Here is a 26,933-nt window from a genome sequence, read left to right as displayed (position 1 = left end):
GGCGCAATCCACGGCTGCCTCTAGTGTGGTTGGAGAGGATTAGGGATTGCGGTCAGCAGAGTTCCCACGTTTTAGAGCTCGTTCTATGTTTTTGGGTTATTGTCAGGTCACTGTATGTGCTCTGACCTCTATGTCCATTGTGGTACTGAATTACCTTATCATAACAGCCATGCATATGGTCAATTGAGTCCAGTACTGAGGTTTATTCTTGGCCAAAGGCGTAGCATCAATTCCTCTCAATGGAATAGGATACTGCAAGGGCTCCAAGAAAAAACCACAGCGCCTGGCAAACTCCAAGTCCATCAAATTCAGGGCAGCGCCTGAATCCACAAATGCCATTACAGAATAGGACGACAGAGAGCAAATCAGAGTAACGGACAAAAGAAATTTAGACTGTACCGTACCAATGGTGGCAGACCTAGCGAACCGCTTAGTGCGCTTAGGACAATCGGAGATAGCATGAGTGGATTCACCACAGTAAAAACACAGCCCATTCCGACGTCTGTGTTCTTGCCGTTCAGCTCTAGTCAAAGTCCTATCACACTGCATAGGCTCAGGCCTATGCTCAGAGAATACCGCCAGATGGTGCACAGCTTTGCGCTCACGCATGCGCCGATCGATCTGAATGGCCAAAGACATAGACTCATTCAGACCAGCAGGCGTGGGAAATCCCACCATGACATCCTTAAGGGCTTCAGAAAGACCCTTTCTGAAAATTGCCGCCAGGGCACATTCATTCCACTGAGTAAGCACAGACCACTTTCTAAACTTCTGACAGTACACCTCCGCTTCATCCTGACCCTGACACAAAGCCAGCAAGATTTTCTCTGCCTGATCCACTGAATTTGGTTCATCATAAAGCAATCCAGGCGCCAGAAAAAACGCATCAACATCACGCAATGCAGGATCTCCTGGCGCAAGGGAAAATGCCCAGTCTTGAGGGTCACCACGCAACAAAGAAATAATGATGTTTACCTGTTGAACGGGGTCACCAGAGGAGCGGGCTTTCAAAGCTAGAAACAGTTTACAATTATTTTTGAAATTCAAGAACCCAGATCTATCCCCAGAAAATAAGTCAGGAATAGGAATTCTAGGCTCTAACATAGGATTCTGAACCACAAAATCTTGAATGTTTTGCACCCTTGCAGTGAGATGATCCACACAAGAGGACAGACCTTGAATGTCCATATCTACACCTGTGTCCTGAACCACCCAAAGGTCTAGGGGAAAAGAAAGACAGAGAAATTCCCCAAAGGTAAAGGAAGCCCCCCACATATATTGACTGTGAGTAAAGATGGAAGTCACAAACGCAGAAATGAAACAGGTTTCAGCAAAGGGAGACCAGACTTACTAAATAGACAGAGGATAGGAAAGGTAACTTTGCGATCAGCACAAAAACCTACAAAAGACCATGCAGAGTGTGCAAAAAAGACCTCCGCACCGACTAACGGTGCGGAGGGGCCACTCTGCATCCCAGAGCTTCCAGCTAGCAAGACAAAATCATGATAACCAGCTGGACAAGAAAACAGTGAACAAATAATGACTATCAGGAACTTAGCTTCTGCAGGAGAAGGCAGGTCACCAGAGAGATCCAGGAGCAAACTGAACCAATGCAAAAACATTGATCGCTGGCATGGAGTAACGATCTGAGAAGAGTTAAATAGAGCAGCCAACCAAAGGATAAACCACGTCACCTGTGTAAGGAACCTCAGAAGCAGCAGCTTCACTCATAGCCACCAGAGGGAGCCCATAGACAGAACTCGCCGAAGTACCATTCACGACCACAGGAGGGAGTTTGACAACAGAATTCACAACAGTATACCATCCAGCTGCCATTCCATCACCCCAGTGGACCCCACAGCAGCGTCGGTCACCCTGACCGAACACCACAGGTGGCGTCACGAACCCCTGACAGACTGCACCACCTTTATTGGACACCCCTTAGCAGGGTCGCGGACCAGGTCTAGCCACCATGACAGTCTCGGAACCGAACCAGAGAGGTCTGATACCGAAAACGCGTGGCCCTGTGTCTGGGGGCGATCCACAGACACATACAGTGTGTACAAGGACAAATATAAGGTATATACACACAGAAACATTCAGTTTATATACAGTATATACAGTATGCTCACATACAGTACAGACCAAAAGTTTGGACACACCTTCTCATTTAAAGATTTTTCTGTATTTTCATGACTATGAAAATTGTACATTCACACTGAAGGCATCAAAACTATGAATCAACACATGTGGAATTATATACTTAATTTCAGTTGTTTCACACTTTTTTGTTATGTCTTATATTCTAGGTTCTTCAAAGTAGCCGCCTTTTGTTTTGATGACTGCTTTGCACACTCTTGGCATTCTCTTGATGAGCTTCAAGAGGTAGTCACTGGGAATGGTTTTCACTTCACAGGTGTGCCCTGTCAGGTTTAATAAGTGGGATTTCTTGCTTTATAAATGGGGTTGGGGCCATCAGTTGTGTTGTGCAGAAGTCTGGTGGATACACAGCTGATAGTCCTACTGAATAGACTCTTAGAATTTGTATTATGGCAAGAAAAAAGCAGCTAAGTAAAGAAAAACGAGTGGCCATCATTACTTTAGGAAATGAAGGTAAGTCAGTCCGAAAAATTGGGAAAACTTTGAAAGTGTCCCCAAGAGCAGTGGCAAAAACCATCAAGCGCTACAAGGAAACTGGCTCACATGAGGAACGTCCCAGGAAAGGAAGACCAAGAGTCACCTCTGCTTCTGAGGATAAGTTTATCCGAGTCACCAGCCTCAGAAATCGCAGGTTAACAGCAGCTCAGATTAGAGACCAGGTCAATGCCACACAGAGTTCTAGCAGCAGACTCATCTCTACAACAACTGTAAGGCTGCCGTCACACTAGCAGTATTTGGTCAGTATTTTACATCAGTATTTGTAAGCCAAAACCAGGAGTGGAGCAAGTAGAGGAAAAGTATAACAGAAATATATGCACCACTTCTGCATTTATCACCCACTCCTGGTTTTGGCTTACAAATACTGATGTAAAATACTGACCAAATACTGCTAGTGTGACGGCATCCTTAAGAGGAGACTTTGTGCAGCAGGCCTTCATAGTAAAATAGCTGCTAGGAAATCACTGCTAAGGACAGGCAACAAGCAGAAAAGACTTGTTTGGGCTAAAGAACACAAGGAATGGATATTAGACCAGTGGAAATCTGTGCTTTGGTCTGATGAGTCAAAATTTGAGATCTTTGGTTCCAACCACCGTGTTCCTTAGAAGGTCTAGCATTTAGGTAAGTGTAGCCTTGGATGGCCGTCAACACATGACTAATTGTACCTTGTCCTTTATTTATTGAACATATTTTAGGCCTAAATGCAGTGATATGTAAAAAAAAAAAGTACACTCAATGAATTGTAGAACTATCTTTAGCAGCAAAAACTTGAAGTACCGTAATCATTTTCTGTATGACTTTGAGGGCAGCACGGTGGCGCAGTGGTTAGCACAGCAGCCTTGCAGCGCTGGGGCCCTGGGTTCCAATCCCACCCAGGACACCATCTGCAAAGAGTTTGTATGTTCTCTCCGTGTTTGCGTGGGTTTCCTCCTGGTACTCTGATTTCCTCCCACATTCCAAAGACATACTGATAGGGATTCTAGATTGTGAGCCCCAGCGGGGACAGCGATGATAATGTGTGCAACCTGTAAAGCGCTGCGGAATATGTTAGCGCTATATAAAAATAAAGATTATTATTTCTCACACTGTCCGGGAAAAATTTTGGCCCACTCTTTTTTATAATGTGTATGTTTATTGAGATTTGTGGACAATTTTTTATGCACAGCGCCCTTACAGTTTCATCACAGCACTTAAGTTGAGTCTGGACTATGACTGGGTTTCAACACCCTTATTATCTTTTTCAGCCATTCTGGTGTACAGTAGATTTGCAGGTGCGCTTGGGATCAATGTCCTGTTGCATGACCTTGTTTTAGCCAAGCTTTAACTCTTGGACAGGTGACCTCACATATGACTCTGGAATATTTTGGCATACAGAGAAGTTCAAGATTAAAGGGACTCTGTCACCTGAATTTGGCGGGACTGGTTTTGGGTCATATGGGCGGAGTTTTCAGGTGTTTGATTCACCCTTTCCTTACCCGCTGGCTGCATGCTGGCCGCAATATTGGATTGAAGTTCATTCTCTGTCCTCCATAGTACACGCCTGCGCAAAGCAATCTTGCCTTGTGCAGGCATGTACGATGGAGGACAGAGAATGAACTTCAATCCAATATTGCGGCCAGCATGCAGCCAGCGGGTAAGGAAAGGGTGAATCAAACACCTGAAAACTCCGCCCATATGACCCAAAACCAGTCCCGCCAAATTCAGGTGACAGGTTCCCTTTAACTCAATGACTGCAAAGTGCCCAGGTCCTGTTTCTGCAAAACAAGCTAAAATCATCATCCCTCTACCACCGTGCTTGACAGTTGGTATGAGGTATTGATGCTGATTATGCTGTGTATGGTTTTTGACAAAAGTGGTCAAACATCTATACTTTAGGCTAGTCTGTCCAATGGACAGTGTTTCGAAAGTCTTCTGGTTTGTTCAGATGCAGCTTTTCAATCTTTAGCCTTGCTGCCATGTTCTTTTTGTAAGGAAGATGGCTTCAACTAGCAGGCCATCCAAGCAAGCCATACTTGTTCAGTCTTTTTTTAATTGTACTTGTCGTGAATGTGAACATTTAACACGTTAGCTGATGACTGTAGAGTCTTAACTGTGGTTCTTAGACATGGAGCTGGGGCATAGATATCACAGGAGACATAAGGCTGCGGTACAAATGTCACAGGAAACAGAGTTGCGGTATATACATCACAGAAGACATGGGATGAGGCATAGATGTCATGGGAAACATGGGGCTGCTGCTGTTTTCTTCTGTGGGACGAATAGCATGATGATTCCACCCACAGACAACGTTCAGACTGGACATAATCTTTCAGTGCACGCGCACTCAGCATTCAGTATGGAATTAAAGGGCCAGCAGCCATCAAGCACTGGCTTGTAAACTTCTTGATTATGTTGCGTACCGTGGACAAAGGAACATCAAGATCTCTGGAGATGGACTTGTAATCTTGAGATTGTTGATACTTTTCAACAATTTTGGTTCTCAAGTCCTCAGACAGTTCTCCTCTTTTTGTTCTCCATGCTAAGTATGGCCCACGCAGACGCACAATGCAAAGACTGAGCCAACTTCTCCCATTTTATATGGTTCCAGGTGTGATTTCTTATTAGCCACACCTGTTACTTGCTACATGCTTGAAACAAAGTGGTTTACCCACAATTTTAGAAAGGTGCCAACAATTTTGTCCCGACCATTTTTGTGGTTTTATGTAAAATTATGTCCAATTTGCCTTTTTTCTTTTCTCATTTTTTTGTGTTGTTCCAATACACACAAAGAAAATAATCATGTGTATAACAAAACATGTGTAATTGCAATAATTTTCTGGGAGAAATACTTCATTTTCTGGAACAATTTCAAGGGTGCCAACACTTTCAGCCATGGCTGTATATTATAGTTGACATCCTTCAGAGATGTCCATGATCGGTGCTAGAACTCATCGCAGCAGTTTAACCCTTCAGATGCTGCTGCCAATAGTGACAGTGACATCGATCGGCATAGCAGAGGGATGGAGCTCCATCTCTGCTCCGATCGGCACAACACGATTGCGATCTTGTTGTGCCGATGGTCTCTATGATGACCTCGGGCCGAAGGATTGCCACAGGGTCACCCAGGTATGTAAGTTGCTGATGAGAGCATGAGCTGATACGACTCTTGTCTGTGTGTCAGAGGCTCATCAAATGCCCTGCAATGAAAAAGCATTGCAGAGTATTAGATCAGTGATTAATGCAAGAAAGTTGATGTCCAATCCTGGCACAAGGTTAACAAGTAAAAAAAAAAAGTAAAACCAAAAATAAACAAACAAAGTACATATTTAATATTGCTGCTTTTCGAATGACCTGTGTCACGGATCCCACCCCGTGGTGTCACTAATTTGTCACGTACCCGCTCTCAGCACGTGACTTGGGGGTTGTGCCTGCAAGGGTAAATCTATCTCCCCTCTCTTCAATCCAGCATTCAACCTCTGTCCTATGCTGTAATGGGAGCATAAATCACACACCGACCCAAGCCACACACCCGCTCATACACGCTGCCACCACTCACCGATTACACGGGCGATGCGTCCCGGAAATTACAAATACTTTCTACCACTCATAAGCTCACACAGTTTAAGGCAACAGTATGGATTCTTTAGAACATTCAAGGTTCAACTTGTTAAAGTTTTATGCTTTAATACAAAAAGGTTCAGTGCTTACAGTAAGAAAAAGGTATTCAAATATGATAATAAAAAGACATACAGGTAAGAAAAACAGTATAAAATAAACAGGAGAAAACTTACAGAAACCTCTAACTTTGTAGTCTGCCTTCTGCTCCCTGAGGGGGGTTAATATGGAGTTGGTCGAACACATCAGCTACCCAGGCTGCCCTCACATGTGAACATGATTCTATGTATACAGGCCTAATTTATAGCTTTACTCTGGAGGTCAGATTTCTAGACCAGCCCCTCAGGTTAATATTATAACTGCTTGTTGTTGATTGGACCGCGGCCGCTCCCCCAATGAATATATTATTTGCTCTGAGATTCCCCGTGTAAAAGTTCTGACAGATAGATGGTGTCGGGCTGTAATTAACATCTCTCTTCAAAGAGGTAGGAGGTGTCAAATGTTTCCCTTTTTCTTGGTTCCCAGCACGGCGAGAGTCTGGCGAGAGTGGAGATAGTAGTCTGCCTTCTCAAGATATGTACAGGTCCTTCTCAAAAAATTAGCATATAGTGTTAAATTTTATTATTTACCATAATGTAATGATTACAATTAAACTTTCATATATTATAGATTCATTATCCACCAACTGAAATTTGTCAGGTCTTTTATTGTTTTAATACTGATGATTTTGGCATACAACTCCTGATAACCCAAAAAACCTGTCTCAATAAATTAGCATATCAAGAAAAGGTTCTCTAGACGACCTATTACCCTAATCTTCTGAATCAACTAATTAACTCTAAACAGCGGCCCTGCGCTTAGTTACCCGATGTTTACCCTGGTTACCAGCGAAGACATCGCTGAATCGGTGTCACACACGCCGATTCAGCGATGTCTACGGGGAGTCCAGCGACGAAATAAAGTTCTGGACTTTCTTCCCCGACCAGCGACATCACAGCAGGGGCCTGATCGCTGCTGCCTGTCACACTGGACGATATCGCTAGCGAGGACGCTGCAACGTCACGGATCGCTAGCGATATCGTCTAGTGTGACAGTACCTTAAGACTAGCGACCTGACAGATGTCAAGAAGGCCATCATTGACACCCTCAAGCAAGAGGGTAAGACCCAGAAAGAAATTTCTCAACAACTAGGCTGTTCCCAGAGTGCTGTATCAAGGCACCTCAATGGTAAGTCTGTTGGAAGGAAACAATGTGGCAGAAAACGCTGTACAACGAGAAGAGGAGACCGGACCCTGAGGAAGATTGTGGAGAAGGACCGATTCCAGACCTTGGGGAACCTGAGGAAGCAGTGGACTGAGTCTGGTGTGGAAACATCCAGAGCCACCGTGCACAGGCGTGTGCAGGAAATGGGCTACAGGTGCCGCATTCCCCAGGTAAAGCCACTTTTGAGCTACAGAGAAGCAGCACTGGACTGTTGCTAAGTGGTCCCAAGTACTTTTTTCTGATGAAAGCAAATTTTGCATGTCATTCGGAAATCAAGGTGCCAGAGTCTGGAGATTTTGGAGCACTTCATGCTTCCATCAGCTGAAATGCTTTATGGAGATGAAGATTTCATTTTTCAGCACGACCTGGCACCTGCTCACAGTGCCAAAACCACTGGTAAATGGTTTACTGACCATGGTATTACTGTGCTCAATTGGCCTGCCAACTCTCCTGACCTGAACCCCATAGAGAATCTGTGGGATATTGTGAAGAGAAAGTTGAGAGACGCAAGACCCAACACTCTGGATGAGCTTAAGGCAGCTATTGAAGCATCCTGGGCCTCCATAACATCTCAGCAGTGTCACAGGCTGATTGCCTCCATGCCACGCCGCATTGAAGCAGTCATTTCTGCCAAAGGATTCCCGACCAAGTATTGAGTGCATAACTGAACATTATTATTTGTTGGCTTTTTTGTTTGTTATTAAAAAACACTTTTATTTGATTGGATGGGTGAAATATGCTAATTTATTGAGACAGGTTTTTTGGGTTATCAGGAGTTGTATGCCAAAATCATCAGTATTAAAACAATAAAAGACCTGACAAATTTCAGTTGGTGGATAATGAATCTATAATATATGAAAGTTTAATTGTAATCATTACATTATGGTAAATAATGAAATTTAACACTATATGCTAATTTTTTGAGAAGGACCTGTATGCTGTGACCTTTGTGAGACCTGCAGTTTCAGGACAGATGTTCATCTACTGCTAGTTACACATATAACCCTAGACATATGTCACTACACACATATATATACATATTTCACCACAAACTGAATTAAATAAAATTGACACGCTAGCTAATCCCTTCAGTGAACAATGTTGAAAAATTTTAAAAAAGTGCCAAAAAATGATGCTTTTTCATCATACTGCTGAACAAAAAGTGGAATAAAACTCAATCAAAAAGACAAATGTAAATAAAAATGGTATCTCTGAAAACGTCATTTTGGCCTGCAAAAAACAAGCTGCCATACAGTTCCAACAGTTGAGAAATGAAAAAAAGCTGTAAATCTCAGAATATAGCAATGCAAAACAATTATTTCTTCTAAAAATTGTTTTTATTGTGTAAAAGCAGCAACACACAACAAAGTAAACATGTAGTACATCACAGAAGTGAGTACACCCCTCACATTTTTGGAAATATTTTATTATATCTTTTGATTGAGAAAAAAACAGAAGAAATGACACTTTGATACAATGTAAAGTAGTCAGTCTACAGATTGTATGATTGTATAACAGTGTAATTTTGGTGTGCCCTCTAAAAAAAACTTAACACACAGCCATTAATGTCTAAACCGTTGACAACACAAGTGAGTACATCCCTAAGTGAAAATGGCCAAATTGTGCTCAATTAGCCATTTTCCCTCCCTGGTGTCGTGAAACATTAGTGTTACATGGTCTCAGGTGTGTATGTGAAGCAGGTGGGTTACATTTGGTGCTTTCGCTCTCACCCTCTCTCATACTCAGGGCTGCCATCAGGGCATTACTACCCTGACTGATGTATGGGAAATGATGACCAGAGGGGGCCTGCATTGGGCACCGTCTCTACTGGTCACCGGGCCCCGTGGCAGAATTCTGCCGAAGTAGAAGCTGAACCTGCATCCGAGACGCAGGTTCAGTTAAACTCTATTGCCGTGCGGTCCCGGCCCGCACGGCAATAGTTAAAAGCTGCCAGCCAATCGGAGGCTGGCAGCTGACATCAGCGCACACGTCGCTGGCGTATGGCATCATTGTCATTCGCCGGCGAGTGTGAGCTTGAACTGCGTGGAGGGAACTTCGCCGCAGGGGTGCGGCAAGCTAAGAAGAAAGTTTTTATTTATTTTTATTGAAAGCGGCAGTGAGGCAGGATGGGAGACATGACGGCAGGATGAGAGACACAGGGGGAAGAATGGAGACACAAGGGGTAAGAATGGAGACACGGGGGTAAGAATGGAGACACGGGGCAGGATGGGAGACACAGGGGGCAAGAATGGAGACCCAGGGGGCAAGAACAGAGACACGGGGGCAAGAATGAAGACACGGGGCAAGAATAGAGACACGGGCAAGAATGGAGACACGAGCAAGAATGGAGACACGGGCAAGAATGGAGACACGGGGCAAGAATGGAGACACAGGAGGAAGAATGGAGACACAGGGGGAAGAATGGAGACAGGGGGAATAATGGAGACACACGGGGCAAGAATGGAGACACAGGGGCAAGAATAGAGAGGCGTAGCTAGGGTTTCGGTTCAGTGGGGGCGAAACTTCTCAGTGGGCCCCTAATCAGGTAACCTTGATTACAATCAGTGACACACCCTAATAGTGGAGGAGGACCTCAGCAGATGACTGCGCTGTTACTGAAAATAACCTCTATATAAAGACCAACATGGATATTACCGCCATATGGTCAGTGGTAGATACCAATCCTACAGAACATATAAGAGATCACAGCACAGTTACAGATAATGTCTTACCGCTGACATTCTTTCTGATGGAATCGTTCCCTTTTCCCATCTTTTCCATCTGGCCCAGATCGGCATTACAACTTCTTCCAGCCACGACTCGGCTGCAGAGAATGCATCAAAGACACGTTTCATTTCTCATATTCCAGCCCCATCACCATCTATTCCCAACCTGCACAAACTCCTCATCCTGCTGATATCCCAACACTGAGCCGCTGCTGCCATATGTGACCCTATTACTGCACCTACTATGTGGTTCTCTGTGCCTTCTAAATTCTAAAGCACCCCTCTAGAATATAGTAATACTGGGTGCAAGTGCCCTAGAAAACAGTGCCCATATTTTGCCCCTAGAAAGTAATATTACCCTCTGTGTGCCCCTTTGATAGTCACAGTAACCTGAGTTCCCCTATAATATTATAAGTGCCCACTTTACATTTAATAATGTCCCGAGTCTCCCCCCCGTACAGCTCCCTTATACACAGTATGATGCTCTCTTATACACAGTATAATGCCCCAGCACTGTATAGTACCACCCACACAGTATACTGACCCCTTAGAAGCCCCCAAAATGTTTGATGGCTTCAACACTGTATAATGACTCCCTCATTGTAATCTCCACACTGTATAATGGCCCCCTAGATAGCCTCCATATAGTATAATGCACCAAATAGACCTCAATATAGTATAATGCACTCCCAATAGGCCTCCATATAGTAAAATGCACTCCCACCATAGACCTACTCGATACTGTATAATGCACCCCCATAGGCAGACTCTATAGCATAAGGCAGTCCCCATAGGCATACTATATAGCATAAGGCAGCCCCCATAGGCAGACTCTATAGCATAAGGCAGCCCCCATAGGCAGAATCTATAGCATAAGGCAGCCCCATAGGCAGACTCTGTAGTATAAGGCAGCCCCCCATAGGCAGACTCTGTAGTATAAGGAGTCCCCTCATAGGCAGACTCTGTAGTATAAGGAAGCCTCCATAGCCAAACTCTGTAGTATAAGGAAGCCCCCCATAGGCAGACTCTGTAGTATAAGGAATCCCCCCATAGGCATACTCTGTAGTAACAGGCAGCCCTCATAAAAAATAAATAGATACCTCTCTTCTTCCTTGTTCCTATGCTGCTCTGAGCGCCCGCACACCTCCGGACCACAGGCGCTGGGTAGTGGCGTCATCGCAACCCCTGTCAGTGACGTCTGTGAAGGCAGACGCTGAGAGGAGGATGATGGGAGAGGGAGCGTAACACTCACTCTCATCAATGTGGTCAGCTGTATTGGCATCTAGCCGATACAGCTGAACCTGCGATGATGGGTGGGGGGGGGGGGGGCCCACTGCTGGCACCGGGTCCTCCCCGCCTGCTCCGGGGCCCCATACTGGCTGGGCGGCATTGCAGGGAGATTGATTCTCCCTGCTCTGCCGCAGAATGTAACTGTATCGGCATGCTGCATACGCCGATACAGATACAGTAGCATAGCTCCGGGTGGGCCCCCTCAGAGCACGAGGCCTGGGGCGAGGCCCCCTTTGCTCCCCAGTAGCTACGCTACTGATGGAGACACAGGGGGCAGGAATGGAGACACAGGGGGCAAGAATGGAGACACGGGGAAGAATGGAAACACAGAGGGCAGGAATGGAGACACGGGAAAGAATGGAAACGGGGCAGGAATGGAGACACAGGGGGCAGGAATGGAGACACATGGAGCAAGAATGTTGACACGGGCAAGAATGGAGACACAGGGGGCAGGATAGAGACAGGGAGCAGGATGGAGGCAAAGGGGGCATGATAGAGACACAGGGGGTAGGATCATGGGGCAGGATGGAGACAGATGGGGCAGAATCATGGGGCAGAATGGAGACACGGGGCAGGATCATGGGGCAGGATGGAGCCAGATGGGGCAGGATCATGGGGCAGGATGGAAACAGATGGAACAGGATCATGGGGCAGCATGGAGACAGATAGAGCAAGATCATGGGGCAGTATGGAGACACATGGTGCAGGATCATGGGGCAAGATGGAGACATGGGGCAGAATGGATACAATGGAGACAGATAGGGCAGGATCATGGGACAGATAGAGCAGGGTCATGGGGCAGGATCACGGGACATCACATGGGGCAGAATGGATACTGATGAGGGCAGGATGGGAGAACATATGGGGCCAGGATGGGAGAACATATGGTTTAGTCAGATGTTTCTATAGTTACTAAAGTACATTTGTAAGAATTTCATATGTTTTTACACTTCTATTGACATATACATCAAGCTTATACAAAGACTCAATATTAACATTGCTGTCCCTGATTTTTCAAGACTTCTGCAATTTCGCCTGGCATTCTGGATATCATCTTTTGGGCCAAATCCTGACTGAAGACAAGCAATTGATCGGTCCTGTCAAACTAATCTGATATGCTTCTATGAGTAAATATTATTACTGCAGTTATGTACTTATTTTATTTGAGAATACTGTTTTAAATGGGGGGGGGGGGGTCCTGTTACTGTGCCTTTTTTTTCTTCATCTGGTGTAGTGTAGAAGTTAGGAAAAAATTAAGTAATGTGTTCTGCAAGAGGGGCTCTAGATAACTGTGTAATTTCCTGCAGAGTAGAGCCCTGGCTAGAGGAAGTGATGGCGGTTTGTGCTGGATGAAGATGAAAAGCAAAGATGAAGGACTTCACTTAGAGATGTCAATGGTGAGTCAGTGTGTTACCTGTACACTGACACTATACACTGTATACTCTATACAGCGGTCCTGTGTACAATGTCACCAGTGATCACTGTATTACCTTTACACTGATACTATATACAGAGCTCCTGTTTATAATGTCATTGATCACTGTATAACCTGTACAATATATACAGCCCTCGCATGTATAATGTCATTAGTGATCACTGTATTACCTGTACACAGTACACTATATAGAGAGCTCCTGTGTATATTGGCATTGGTGATCACTGTATTACCTGTACACAGACACTGCATACTAAGTACAGATCTCCTGTGTATAATGTCACTTATGGTGATATTAGTATTGTTTTTTTTAATTAATGACCAGTATTGTAGTATTCAGTTACTATGTGGTGGTAATATGTTGTCCGGCCATGGTGTGGTGGTATTTATTTCTTGTATGTACGGTTATTTGGTCACTGTGTGGTGGTAATGTGTGGTCTGGTCATGGTGAGGTGGTATTTGTTCCTTGTATGTGCTATTATTTGGTCACAATGTGGTGGTAATATGTGGTCTGGACATGGTGTGGCGGTATTTGCTCCATGTATGTGGTAGTATAGGTCACTATGTGGTGGTAATATGGTGTCTGGTCATGGTGCGGTGGTATTTGTCCCTTGTACGTGATGGTACTGGTCATTTTAAAAATTGAAAAACAAATAAAAATATACCAAAATTGTATTGGATATTTTAACAAATGATTAATAGGATAGAGTAGAGTAATGTTCGTCCAAACAAGTCTACCTTGTCATGGTGGTGGTGGCTTAAAAAATATTGGCCAAAGCAAAAGCTGCAGGCTATATGTGTGATCTGGTGATGGGAACTGTTAATGTGTGATTGGTGAGAAGTGGAGTTTTTCTAAGAGAGAGCGGTGGGGCTGTGGACAGTTCGAGGGGTGGAGCCTGTGCGGAATCTCAAGGGGGTCCCAAAATTTTGCCAGTATGGGGCCCCGAAATTCCTAGTGGCAGCCCTGCTCATACTGGTCACTGGAAGTTCAACATGGCTCCTCATGGCCAAGAATTCTCTGAGGATGTGAAAAAAAGAATTGTTTCTCTAGATAAAGATGGCCTATTCTATAAGACGATTGCCAACACCCTGAAACTGAGCTGCAGCATGGTGGCCAAGACCAGGGCCGGACTGGCCATCGGGCAGTTCTGGCAAATGCCAGAAGGGCCGGTGCCAGTAGTGGTGGGCCGCTGCATGCCAACTCACCCTTTCCCCCCCAGTGCCGCCGCTGCCGCATTCAACTATACCGGCGTCTATGACGCCAGTACAGTTAAATGCAGTGATGGAGGAGAGAGCGTCACCAGATGCTCCCTCTCCCATCATTCCCCGCTCTGCCTCTGACACTGCGGGTGCATGCGCACTCACTGTGTCCAGGCAGTGCAGCGGCAGCCGCCGAGACAGGATCAGGGAACACCGCAGGCACGAGGGGAGGTGAGGAGTGTTTTTTTACTGGACTGTGGGGCCATTCTGGGGGGGAGGAGAGATGTGGGCTCTGCTGTATACGACTATGTGGGCTCTGCTATATACTACTATGTGGGCAGTGCTGTATACTACTATGTGGGCTCTGCTGTATACTACTGTGTGGGCTCTGCTATATACTACTATGTGGGCTGTGCTGTATACTACTATGTGGGCTCTGCTATATACTACTATGTGGGCTGTGCTGTATACTACTATGTGGGCTGTGCTGTATACTACTATGTGGACTGTGCTGTACACTACTATGTGGACTGTGCTGTACACTACTATGTGGGATCTGCTGTATACAACTATGTGGGCTGTGCTATACACTACTATGTGGGCTGTGCTATACACTACTATGTGGGCTCTGCTGTATGCTACTACTGTATGTGGGCAGTGCTGTATACTACTATGTGGGCTGTGCTGTATACTACTGTTTGGGCTGGGCTGTATACTACTATTTGGGCTGTGCTATATACTACTGTGTGGGCTCTGCTGTATACTACTATGTGGGCTGTGCGATATACTACTGTGTGGGCTCTGCTGTATACTACTACGAGGGCAGTGCTGTATATTACTACATGGGCAGTGCTGTATACAACTATGTGGGCAGTGCTATATACTACTATGTGGGCTGTGCGATATACTACTATGTGGGCTGTGCTATAAACTACTATGTGGGCTGTGCTATACACTACTATGTGGGCTCTGCTGTATACTACTATGTGGGCAGTGCTATACACTACTATGTGGGCTCTGCTGTATACTACTATGTGGGCTGTGCTGTATACTACTATGTGGGCTGTGCTGTATACTGCTACATGGGCTGTGCTGTATACTGCTATATGGGCTGTGTTATCTGCTATGTGGGTTGTGCCATATACTATGGGGGTATATTATATTCTATGGGGGAGGCCGTGTTATATACTGTGTGTGGCTGTTATATACTATTGTGGGGGTATATTATATTCTATGGTGGAGGCTGTGTTATACTATGGGGGCTGCATTATATTCTATGGGGGCTACATTATATATTATGGGGAGGTGGGCTGTATTATATTCTATGGGGTGGCTGCATTATACTCTGGGGTGGCTGCATTATACTCTGAGTTGGCTGCATTATACTCTGGGGTGGCATCATTATACTATATGTGGGCTGCATTATACTGTATCAAGGATTATGGGGAATACGTTATACTAGATGAAGAACTATGGGGTCCATTATACTATGGGAAGTGAATTGTACTACATGGATGACTATGGCGGTGCATTATACTATATGGAGCACTATGAGGAGTGTATTATGCTATCTGGAGGACTATGAGGAGTGTATTATGCTATATGGAGGACTGAGCAGTGTATTTTAATATATGGAGGACTATAGGGAGTGTATTATACTATATGGAGGACTGTGGTGCACATTATAATATATGGAGGACTATGGGGTGTATTTTACTAAACAAGTAAAATGCATATTCAGATTGTTTTTGCTGGAGCAAAAATCAAAAATCATTATTCTCAGCAGCACATCGCCGGTGTAAACTGTAGATGTGCTGCTGATAACATGATACTGTATGGTGATCTGTTAGTGATCTATTAGTGATTGTTCTGTCCCATCATTATTCCTCAGCTGGTGGAAAGAGGCCGGGAAACAAGTGTTGAACAACTTCAGTATTGTCAATCAAACTCATTTAGCGACCTGAACTCAGCGCATGTAAATACAACCGAAATGCTTTTATGTGATGTGCAATATGTTAGCATTTGGGGCCCCATTTTAATCTTTGCCTAGGCGTAGGGCCCCACTTTGCCTACAAGTGTACAAAGATATTATACAGTCACCATGTGACAAGTGGGCCTGTGTAACTTCAAATGCCAGGGCTGAATTTTAGTCCCAGTCTGGCCCTGGCCAAGACAATACAGTAATTTAACAAGATAGGTTTTACTCAAAACAGGCCTCGCCATAGTTGACCAAAGAAGTTGAGTGCACATGCTCAGTGTCATATGCAGAGGTTGTCTTTTCAAAATAGACATCTGAGTGCTGCCAGCATTGTTGCAGAGGTTAAAGGGGTGAGGGGTCAGGCTGTCAGTGCTCAGACCATACACTGAACACTGCATCAAATTGGTCTGTATGGCTATCGTCCCAGAAGAAAGCCTCTTCTAAACAAGAAAGCCTGCAAACAGTTTGTTGAAGACAAGCAAACTAAGGACTTGGATTACTAGAACTATTTCCTGTGGTCTGAGGAGACCAATATAAACCTATTTGGTTCAGATGGCCAGGCAAGGAGCACAAAGACAAGCGTGCCTTGCCTACAGTGAAGCATGGTGATGGGAGTGTTGTAGTTTGGAGCTGCATGAGTACTGTGCAGAGCTACAATTCATTGAGGGAACCATAAGTGGCAACATGTACTGTGACATACTGAAGCAGATCCCCTGCCTTCAAAAACTGTGCCACAGGGCAATATTTCAACATGATAACAACCCAAAACACACCTCCAAGGTGACTTATTTGCTAAAGAAACAGAGGGTGAAGGTGCTGGACTTGTCAAGCATGACTCCAGACCTAAACCCCATTGGGCATCTGTGTGGCATACTCAAATGGAAGATGGAAGAGTGGGAGGTCTTTAGAGACCACCAGCTCCATAATGTCTTCATGGAGGAGTGGAAGAGGATTCCATGTCCAAGAGAGTTAAGGCAGTGCCTGAAAATAATGGTGACCACACAAAATATTGATACTTTGGGCACAATTTGTCAATCTTCACTTAGGGGTGTACTCACTTTTATTGCCATCGGTTCAGACAATATTGACTGTGTTGAGTTATTCAGAGGGCACACCAAATTTACAGTCTTATAAAAGCTGTACACTGACTCCTTTACATTGTATCAAAGTGTCAGATCTTCATTTTTGTCCCATGAAAAAATGTAATAAAATATTTACAAAAATGTGAGGGGTGCACTCACTTTTGTGATATACTGTATTTGGCATCGCCGCATCCAGAACGCCACCATCTATAAAACTGTCACAATAGTTAACTCCTTCAGTGAACCCCATAAAAATAAAAACAATGCTTTTTCATCGAATTGCCGAACAAAAAGTGGAATAAAACACAATAAAAAAATCAAATAAAAATGGTACAGCTGAAAATATTATCTTGTCCCGCAAAAAATAAACAGCTACCAAAGAGCTCCATCATCAGATAAATAACAAAACTATAGCTTTTGGAAGATAGCTATGCAAAAACAATTATTTTTGATAAAATAGTTTTTATTGTGTAAAAGCAGAAAAAAATTAAAACATGACATAAATATGGTATTACTGTAATCGCACCAATCCGAAGAAAAAAGTTGTCTAATCACTTATACCGCATGAGGAACGCCTCCGTTCCTCCCAAGTCTTGCAGTATGGCTAAGCGTATTTCCACGTTCAGCAGAAATTGCACATCATATTTTGCTATAATTTTTACCGATTTCCTAGTGTAAAAAGCTAAAATTTGTAGCTAAAGCAAAATTTATGTGGAGATAATGGAATTATTTTTTCTTCAGCACCCTATGGTATAAGGTTCTGTGACACTCCTGTGGTGTCAATATCATCACTGCACCCTAAGATAAATTCATTTATGAGTGTAGTTTTCAAAATGAGGTCACTTTTGGGAGGGTTCTGCTGTTCTGGCACCACAGGGGCTCTGCCAATGTGACATGGCACCCACACACCATAACAGCAAAATCTGCAGTATAATATGGTGCTCCTTCCCTTCTGAGTAGTAGTTTTTGACCTCATATGGGGTATCGGCTTACACAGAAGAAATTGTGCAACAAAGTTTACCATTCATTTTCCTTGTAAAAATGAAAAATTTGGGGCTAAAGCAACATTTTGTGGAAAAAATGACTATTTTTATTTACACAGCTCAACGTTATAAAATTTTTGTGATGTACCTGTGGGTTTAAGGTGCTCACCAAACCTCTCAATAAATTCCTTGAGGGGTGTAGTTTTTCAAAATGGGGTCACTTGTTGGAGGTTTCCATTGTTTAAGCTTCCAAGCCCTGCGCCCAAACAGTAGTTTTCCACCACATATGGGGTATCGGTGTACTTAGGAGAAATTGTACAACAAATTGTACTGTCCATTGTCTGTTATCCTTGTGAAAATGGAAAATTTGGGGCTAAAGCAACATTTTTGTGGGAAAAAGGTCTTTTTCATTTTCATGGCTAAATGTTATCCTATTCTGTGAAGCACCTGTGGGAACAAGGTGCTAACCACACCTCTAGACAAATTCCTTGATGCATTTAGTTTCCACAATGGGGTCATTTGTTGGGGTTTTAACGGTTTAGACACATCAGGGGCTCTGCAAACGTTACATGTCTGTCTGTTCCAGCCAATTATACTCTTCAAAAGTCAATTGGTGCCCTTTCCCTTAGGAGCCCTACTGTGTGCCCAAACAGTAGTTTTTTACTGGGGTATCAATGTACTCAGGAGAAATTGCATAACAAATTTTGGTGTCATTTTATCCTCCTTCCCTTGTGAAATTAAAAAATATGAGGCTAAAGCAACATTTTTGTGGCAAAATGTAATATTTTCATTTTTCCTTCCACATTGCTTTAATTACTGTGAAGCATTAATAGGGTTAATAAACTTGAACATATTTTTTGAGTACTTTCAGAGGTGCAGTTTTTAAAATGGTGTCATTTATGGGTATTAACTGTCAGATAGGCAACTCAAAATTACTTCAAAATGGATGTGGTCCCTAAAGAAATGGTTTTGTAAATTTTGTTGGAAAAATTTGAAATTCCTGATAAACTTTTAACCTTTCTAACTAAAAAAAATTATGTTAAAAAAATGATAATGATGTAAAATAGACATTTGGCTAATGTTATTTATTAAGTATTTTGTGCAATATAACTCTTATGCTTAAGGGCATAAAAATTAAAAGTCAATTGTCCAATTACTTTTGGTCCCTTTAAAAACAGGGTAGCACATGTTAAGGAGCTGAAACTTCTAAACCCTTCATCCAATTTTAATGTGGATACCCTCAAATGAAAGCTGAAAATCTGATCTTCAACTGCATCTGAATTGTTTTGTTTAAAATTCACTGTGGTAATGTCTGTAACCAAAATTAGAAAAATGTTGTCTCTGTCCAAATATATATGGACTTAACTGTATGTATATAGGCAGAGTAAGTAGACATTTGAAGGTCAGGTCAGGAAACACATTCATAATAAAACTATAGGGATTGGCAGATATGCGCATCTCAGAATAGCACAATAGTGATCCTAAATTATTGCGTCATACAACACCCGCACACTTGTGGCCATAAGTTGTGAGACTGATACAAACTTTGTTTTTCACAAAGTTTGATGTTTCAGTGTCTTTAGATAGTTTAGTCAAATGTTTCTATAGTTACAGAAGTACATTTATAAGAATTTCATATGTTTTTATACTTCTATTGACATATACATCAAGCTTATACAAAGACTCAATATTAACAGTGCTGTCCCTGATTTTTCAAGACTTCTGCAATTTGGCCTGGCATTCCGGATATCATCTTTTGGGCCAAATCCTGACTGAAGACAAACAATTGATCGGTCCTGTCGAACTAATCTGATATCCTTCTATGAATAAATATCTTCTAGCCTGAACCATGGAAAGTCAATGTATGTTATAAATTCTGATTTTACTAAATCATTTGATACTGTTGCACTTAGGAAGTTGGTTCATAAAATAATGGTTAAACCGGAGAAAACTGTATGGAATTGGGTATCTGTCACAGTTATAGAAAACAGGGTGGGTAGATTTGGAACATCTTCAGATTTGGTCATCGTTACTCATTGAGGAACCCCATGTACCAGAACCCCTTCTTTGTATTATATTTCTTCATGACTTTGCAGATGTCTTATGGAGACAAAGGTGAAGATACTGATTCCTTATTTGCTAAATTTGAAGATTTACCAATGTCTTAGTCCATGAAGACAATTTAGGCCTTTATTTTGTAAAGTGTTGAATAGCGCACCTACCATACAGGCAGAGTAGGTGATCGGTGGGGGTTCCTTGTGTCGGCTCCCCACAATCTGATAGTTATTAGGATAGGTCATCTACAGTTGTGCTAAGAAATTCTGCCAGGGTATGTAAACCTTTGAGCACAACTGTATATAACAGTCAAACACCCCTTCACACCTGTTTATGCCTGACTGCTACCTAAACCTTATTCAACGATTGTGCCTTATGGAGTGGCCTTTAATTTTACATCTTCTGTAGACACTTCTCTCATCACGCAGTTACAGTGGTGGTCCCTGCATACATATTATTACGGCTTGAGTCCAATACTAGCTGCATAAATCCACATTCACTGAGGCCCCCTAGGAAGACATCATTGTATCATTAAATCCTATGTCGGAAGGATGGGAATTTCTATCTCGATTTGCGAAAGAAACACAACTCTACCCCTTATTCATACATACGATCTGGGTGATGGCGATGCTGTGCCGCAGAAAGATGCAGGCTGTTCCAGCGAGGCTCTGCAGTGCCGCAAAGCTCTGCAGGGGCCGTTGCCAGCTGTCGACAATCCCTGAACCCATCTCACAGGGAGAAGGAAGTTTCCCATCCTGATGGGAGAGAAAGCAAATGACATTCACTAAATCACCTACTCGAAGCACCTTAAAGAGAACCTGACAGCTGACACATGCTGCCTGATCCTCCCTGCCCGCTGCCCATGGCTGACAAGTCTCGACCTGTTAATCCAGGGCAGTGGGCGGGGAGAAGCCATCGGTGACCCTCTTGTCCAAATAATTTACAGCGCAGCTATAAATGCCGCAGCGTTTCAGAGTTAAACATACCTGGCTGATATCATACAGCCGGTGCCTCATACATTCTGCCCACGGATCGGGCAGCATGTATCAGCTGTCAGGTTCCCTTTAATCTATTCTCTACAACTCTAAAGCTATAAACACAATGTATGGTTTTACAATTGGTACTGGGTATTTCCAAAATGTGAAAATCTGACCTCAAGGGCTCACACCATGTATTTGCTTCAGGACATGAAAGATATGATTAATTAGTTGCAAATTAATTTTAATAAATCAGGACAGACCCTACTGACTTAGGGTATGTTTACATATAGTGAATTTGCTGCAGGAAAAAGTTACAAATGCAAATTTGATGATTGTTCCTATGTCTATATTCTGGCTCCTCCCCTTAACTTTTCTCGTTCCATGTTTTGTGTACAAATCCCTTTTATATAGTGAGTGGGTTGCCATCAGTTATAACACAATACATATATATATATTGACTGCACTAGGACCTGGATGGGTTGGTCCGGACACCTCGGTGGTCATGCCTCTTCTCTGATCACATGATCGCAGCTCTGGTAACATCCTACGATGTGTTCTGGCTGTGCCATTGGGAGTGGAGTCACGTGACTTAGTCATGGGACCGCACTCGTGTGGCGCTGAGTGACTGTGGGTGTGTGCTGGGTGGACACGTGGGCCTGAGGAGACGGGATCTAGCGATGAGAGGGTTAGTGTTTCCCTGACAACGTGATGCCTGTACACTATTGGCTGAGTGGATACATGCCTGGTGGAAGTTTTTGGCGCCCTTTTGATGGCAATCTACTATTGGCTATTGGCTCCCCCATGCTGCCTGACAAATATTCATGATCCACCTACAGGGGATTGGATCTGGGTAACTATGACTACCGGGTTGCTAATTATGGATTGGCGGATTTACTTAATACTGGATAAAACACTGGATATGGGGATTATTTTCCATGTATATTGTTGATGTGTATTGCTGTGAGGGGCTATATGCCCTGCATTGATGTTTTTTGTATATATTTTATTTTAAATGAGTGGGTTTGGTTTTAGTGGTGATTGGTGCATGTGTGCGAGCCACACTATGTGACCTATAACAGGTTGAAACATTATTACATGATGGCGGAATAAACTTCAACACTTGAAATATATCACCCTGCACCCTGTTACACTTTGAACTCAGCTGGCTCACACAAATGCAACATAATATTATTAGTGCCCGTCCATGTTCTTTCACTTGGCATAGTTTGTAGGATGGGCCTGGTATGGAGTTGAAATGCTTGTCAATAAGTAAGATATGTGTTACTATAGCAGGAGTGTTAGCAAGTGTTTTGGGGTAACAAGCCAGAAATTTGAAGGCTTATGTAATAGCTACAGCTGGCATTGACCAAAACATCAGCCAAACAGCCAACGTTGCATCTGTGCAGTAACACAGAAAAGGGGGGGAGAAAGTATTAGAAATCGATCGATGTGGAGTAGGGTTGAGTTGCTTCAAAGAAGGCATTGATTGTGTTCATCTTTAAAATCGAAAAAGGCATCAGTCTCGTCAGGGACTACATAATGCTTTGCCCAATTCCACTGACTCTTGGTGAGAGTTAGTAAGGAGGCTGGATTGAGAAACATCCTTCTGGATAGTCAAAAGATTCATTATGTTATGGATGTAGGATCTTATGTATGATGGTTTGATGCCATCATAAAATCTGCAAAGGTAGCTAAGTCAGGAAACTGGGAAGAGTTTTGAGGGGCAAAACCAACCTTTTGGTCTGTAGGACACCTCATCAGCACATGTGATGGAGTGGTGCTGGTGGTGTTTTCCTAGCCTTGAGACGTGGAGGCTGCAGCAAAATCAGCCATGTCTTCACTAGCAGGATAAAGGTTACTAATGGTGTAGAAGAAAGAAGCAATAACAGTAACCTTGAAGTGATCGAAAAAACTTACTCTGCTAACTCTATTAGTGGAGGGATGATTATATATCTAGCATCCAACAGCAACTCCAAGGAATGACCATATGCTGCAAACCTATCATCAGCATAATTTGAAGATGCGGCTTTCTAGCCCTTCAAGGAATGCACACCCCATGTTCCAAATGTTACCACAGAAAAACATTTGTGCATAGTGTGATGCTGGCAGTACTTTTCTTTAAGAAATTGTAATGTGATGCTGCTGCTGTTGATTGTTTTATGTTTTTATTCATTTTTATTTTAATCGTGATTTAGTTTCAGTGTTGGCATGCCTAGGATGGAATTCAAAAACCTCTAGAAAGGTTAGTGGAAGACTTTTGAGCGTGCATTTGTAATTGGGCCACCTAAATTGTTCTGGTGTCCACTAAACAGGGTGTCCTTAAAGTCTGGACACATAAGCAAAAATAGTAATTTTCAAGAAATGAAATTTATTAACAAAATTGTATTCAATTGGAATATTAAATACAGTTTTCAATATGATTTCCATAATTTGTGATGCAAAAGTTGATGCTCTTTGCAAAATCCTATTATAGTTAATGACCATATATACTCGAATATATGCCGACCCGAGTATAAGCCGAGACCCCCTAATTTTGCCACAAAAAATGGGAAAACTTATTGACTCGAGTATAAGCCTAGGGTGGAAAATGCAGCAGCTACTGGTAAATTTCAAAAATAAAAATAGACACCAATAAAAGTAACATTGATTGAGACATCAGTAGGTTAAGTGTTTTTGAATATCCATTGAATCAAGAGCCCCATATAATGCCCCATACAGTTCATGATGGGCCCCATAAGATGCTCCATATTAAAATATGCCCCATATAATGCTCCATACAGTTCATGATGGGCCCCATAAGATGCTCCTTATTAAAATATGCCCCATATAATGCTGCATAAAAGGTAAATGATGGCCCCATAAGATGCTCCATAGAATATTATGCCCCATATAATGCTGCACAAATGTTGATGGCCCCATAAGATGCTCCATAGAATAATATGCCCCATATACTGCTGCTGCGATTAAAAAAAAAATTACATACTCACCTCTCGTCGCTGGGAGCAGGCGGGGACACCTGCGCGCTATGGGGGCCAGGTGCAGGAGTCGCCGCTGGCTCAGGACACCGGCATTTGCGATAGTCACCTGTCCCTGTTCCACCCCCATGCGCTGCTGTGTCTTCCGGGTCTCTGCAGTGACTGTTCAGGCAGGGGGAGCACACTAAACACATCATCGCGCCCTCTGACCTGAACGTCACAGCCAGAGGACGCAGAAGACAGAGCCCAGTGGTGGAACGGGGACAGGTGAATATTGCATGGCTCACCCTCCCCTGTTATGGCTGGCAATCAGGCAACACAGCGTGCAGTAATCAGCGCACATACAGAGATCTGGCAATAACCAAAAACAATAGGACAAGCTCTGAGACGTGGAATCTCTGTAGACTGCAGTACCTAATCTATCCTCACACAACTATAAGCAGCAGTGGATTGCGCCTAACAACTACCTATGCAACTCGGCACTGCCTGAGGAGCTGACTAGCCTGAAGATAGAAATACAAGCCTGACTTACCTCAGAGAAATACCCCAAAGGAATAGGCAGCCCCCCACATATAATGACTGTTAGCAAGATGAAAAGACAAACGTAGGAATGAAATAGATTCAGCAAAGTGAGGCCCGATATTCTAGACAGAGCGAGGATAGCAAAGAGAACTATGCAGTCTACAAAAAACCCTAAAACGAAAACCACGCAAAGGGGCAAAAAGACCCACCGTGCCGAACTAACAGCACGGCGGTGCACCCCTTTGCTTCTCAGAGCTTCCAGCAAAAGTTAATAGCAAGCTGGACAGAAAAAACAGAAAACAAACTAGAAGCACTTAATTAGCAGAGCAGCAGGCCCAAGGAAAGATGCAGTAGCTCAGATCCAACACTGGAACATTGACAAGGAGCAAGGAAGACAGACTCAGGTGGAGCTAAATAGCAAGGCAGCCAACGAGCTCACCAAAACACCTGAGGGAGGAAGCCCAGAGACTGCAATACCACTTGTGACCACAGAAGTGAACTCATCCACAGAATTCACAACAGTACCCCCCCCCTTGAGGAGGGGTCACCGAACCCTCACCAGAACCCCCAGGCCGACCAGGATGAGCCACATGAAAGGCATGAACAAGATCTGGGGCATGGACATCAGAGGCAAAGACCCAGGAATTATCTTCCTGAGCATAACCCTTCCATTTGACCAGATACTGGAGTTTCCGTCTAGAGACACGAGAATCCAAAATCTTCTCCACAATATACTCCAATTCCCCCTCCACCAAAACAGGGGCAGGAGGCTCCACAGATGGAACCATAGGTGCCACGTATCTCCTCAACAACGACCTATGGAATACATTATGTATGGAAAAGGAGTCTGGGAGGGTCAGACGAAAAGACACCGGATTGAGAATCTCAGAAATCCTATACGGACCAATAAAACGAGGTTTAAATTTAGGAGAGGAAACCTTCATAGGAATATGACGAGAAGATAACCAAACCAGATCCCCAACACGAAGTCGGGGTCCCACACGGCGTCTGCGATTAGCGAAAAGCTGAGCCTTCTCCTGGGACAAGGTCAAATTGTCCACCACCTGAGTCCAGATCTGCTGCAACCTGTCCACCACAGAATCCACACCAGGACAGTCCGAAGACTCAACCTGTCCTGAAGAGAAACGAGGATGGAACCCAGAATTGCAGAAAAATGGAGAGACCAAGGTAGCCGAGCTGGCCCGATTATTAAGGGCGAACTCAGCCAACGGCAAAAATGACACCCAATCATCCTGGTCAGCGGAAACAAAACATCTCAGATATGTTTCCAAGGTCTGATTGGTTCGTTCGGTCTGGCCATTAGTCTGAGGATGGAAGGCCGAGGAGAAAGATAGGTCAATGCCCATCCTACCACAAAAGGCTCGCCAGAACCTCGAGACAAACTGGGAACCTCTGTCAGAAACAATATTCTCAGGAATGCCATGTAAACGAACCACATGCTGGAAGAACAAAGGCACCAAATCAGAGGAGGAAGGCAATTTAACCAAGGGCACCAGATGGACCATTTTAGAAAAGCGATCACAGACCACCCAAATGACCGACATTTTTTGAGAAACGGGAAGGTCAGAAATGAAATCCATCGAAATATGTGTCCAAGGCCTCTTCGGGACCGGCAAGGGCAAAAGCAACCCACTGGCACGTGAACAGCAGGGCTTAGCCCTAGCACAAATTCCACAGGACTGCACAAAAGCACGCACATCCCGTGACAGAGATGGCCACCAGAAGGATCTAGCAACCAACTCCCTGGTACCAAAGATTCCTGGATGATCGGCCAGCACCGAACAATGAAGTTCAGAGATAACTTTACTAGTCCACCTATCAGGGACGAACAGTTTCTCGGCCGGACAACGATCAGGTTTATTAGCCTGAAATTTCTGCAACACTCTCCGCAAATCAGGGGAGATGGCAGACACAATGACTCCTTCCTTGAGGATACTCGCCGGCTCAGATAACCCCGGAGAGTCGGGCACAAAACTCCTAGACAGAGCATCCGCCTTCACACTTTTAGAGCCCGGAAGGTATGAAACCACAAAATCAAAACGAGCAAAAAATAACGACCAACGGGCCTGTCTAGGATTCAAGCGCTTGGCAGACTCAAGATAAGTAAGGTTCTTATGATCAGTCAAAACCACCACGCGATGCTTAGCACCCTCAAGCCAATGACGCCACTC

The 26,933-nt window shown here is 43.8% G+C and overlaps 1 protein-coding gene across 3 annotated transcripts in view; it reads right to left on the bottom strand.

Moving 5' to 3' along the window:
• Window positions 1-26,933, bottom strand: part of LOC138665287 (calcium-binding protein 2-like) — a 133,763-nt gene that overhangs the window by 51,827 nt on the left and 55,003 nt on the right. The window contains exon 2 of one of the 3 annotated variants that reach the window (XM_069752625.1): window positions 20,876-21,019. The exons of the other annotated variants lie outside the window; for them this stretch is intronic. Within the exon in view, the coding sequence (XP_069608726.1) occupies window positions 20,876-21,019 (144 nt within the window). The remainder of the gene's footprint in view (window positions 1-20,875; window positions 21,020-26,933) is intronic. 3 annotated transcript variants of the gene reach the window in all.

The sequence above is a fragment of the Ranitomeya imitator genome, chromosome 2 (genome assembly GCF_032444005.1).
Source record: "Ranitomeya imitator isolate aRanImi1 chromosome 2, aRanImi1.pri, whole genome shotgun sequence".
Classification (NCBI taxonomy): domain Eukaryota; kingdom Metazoa; phylum Chordata; class Amphibia; order Anura; family Dendrobatidae; genus Ranitomeya; species Ranitomeya imitator.
This window is presented reverse-complemented; position numbering and strand designations above follow the sequence as displayed.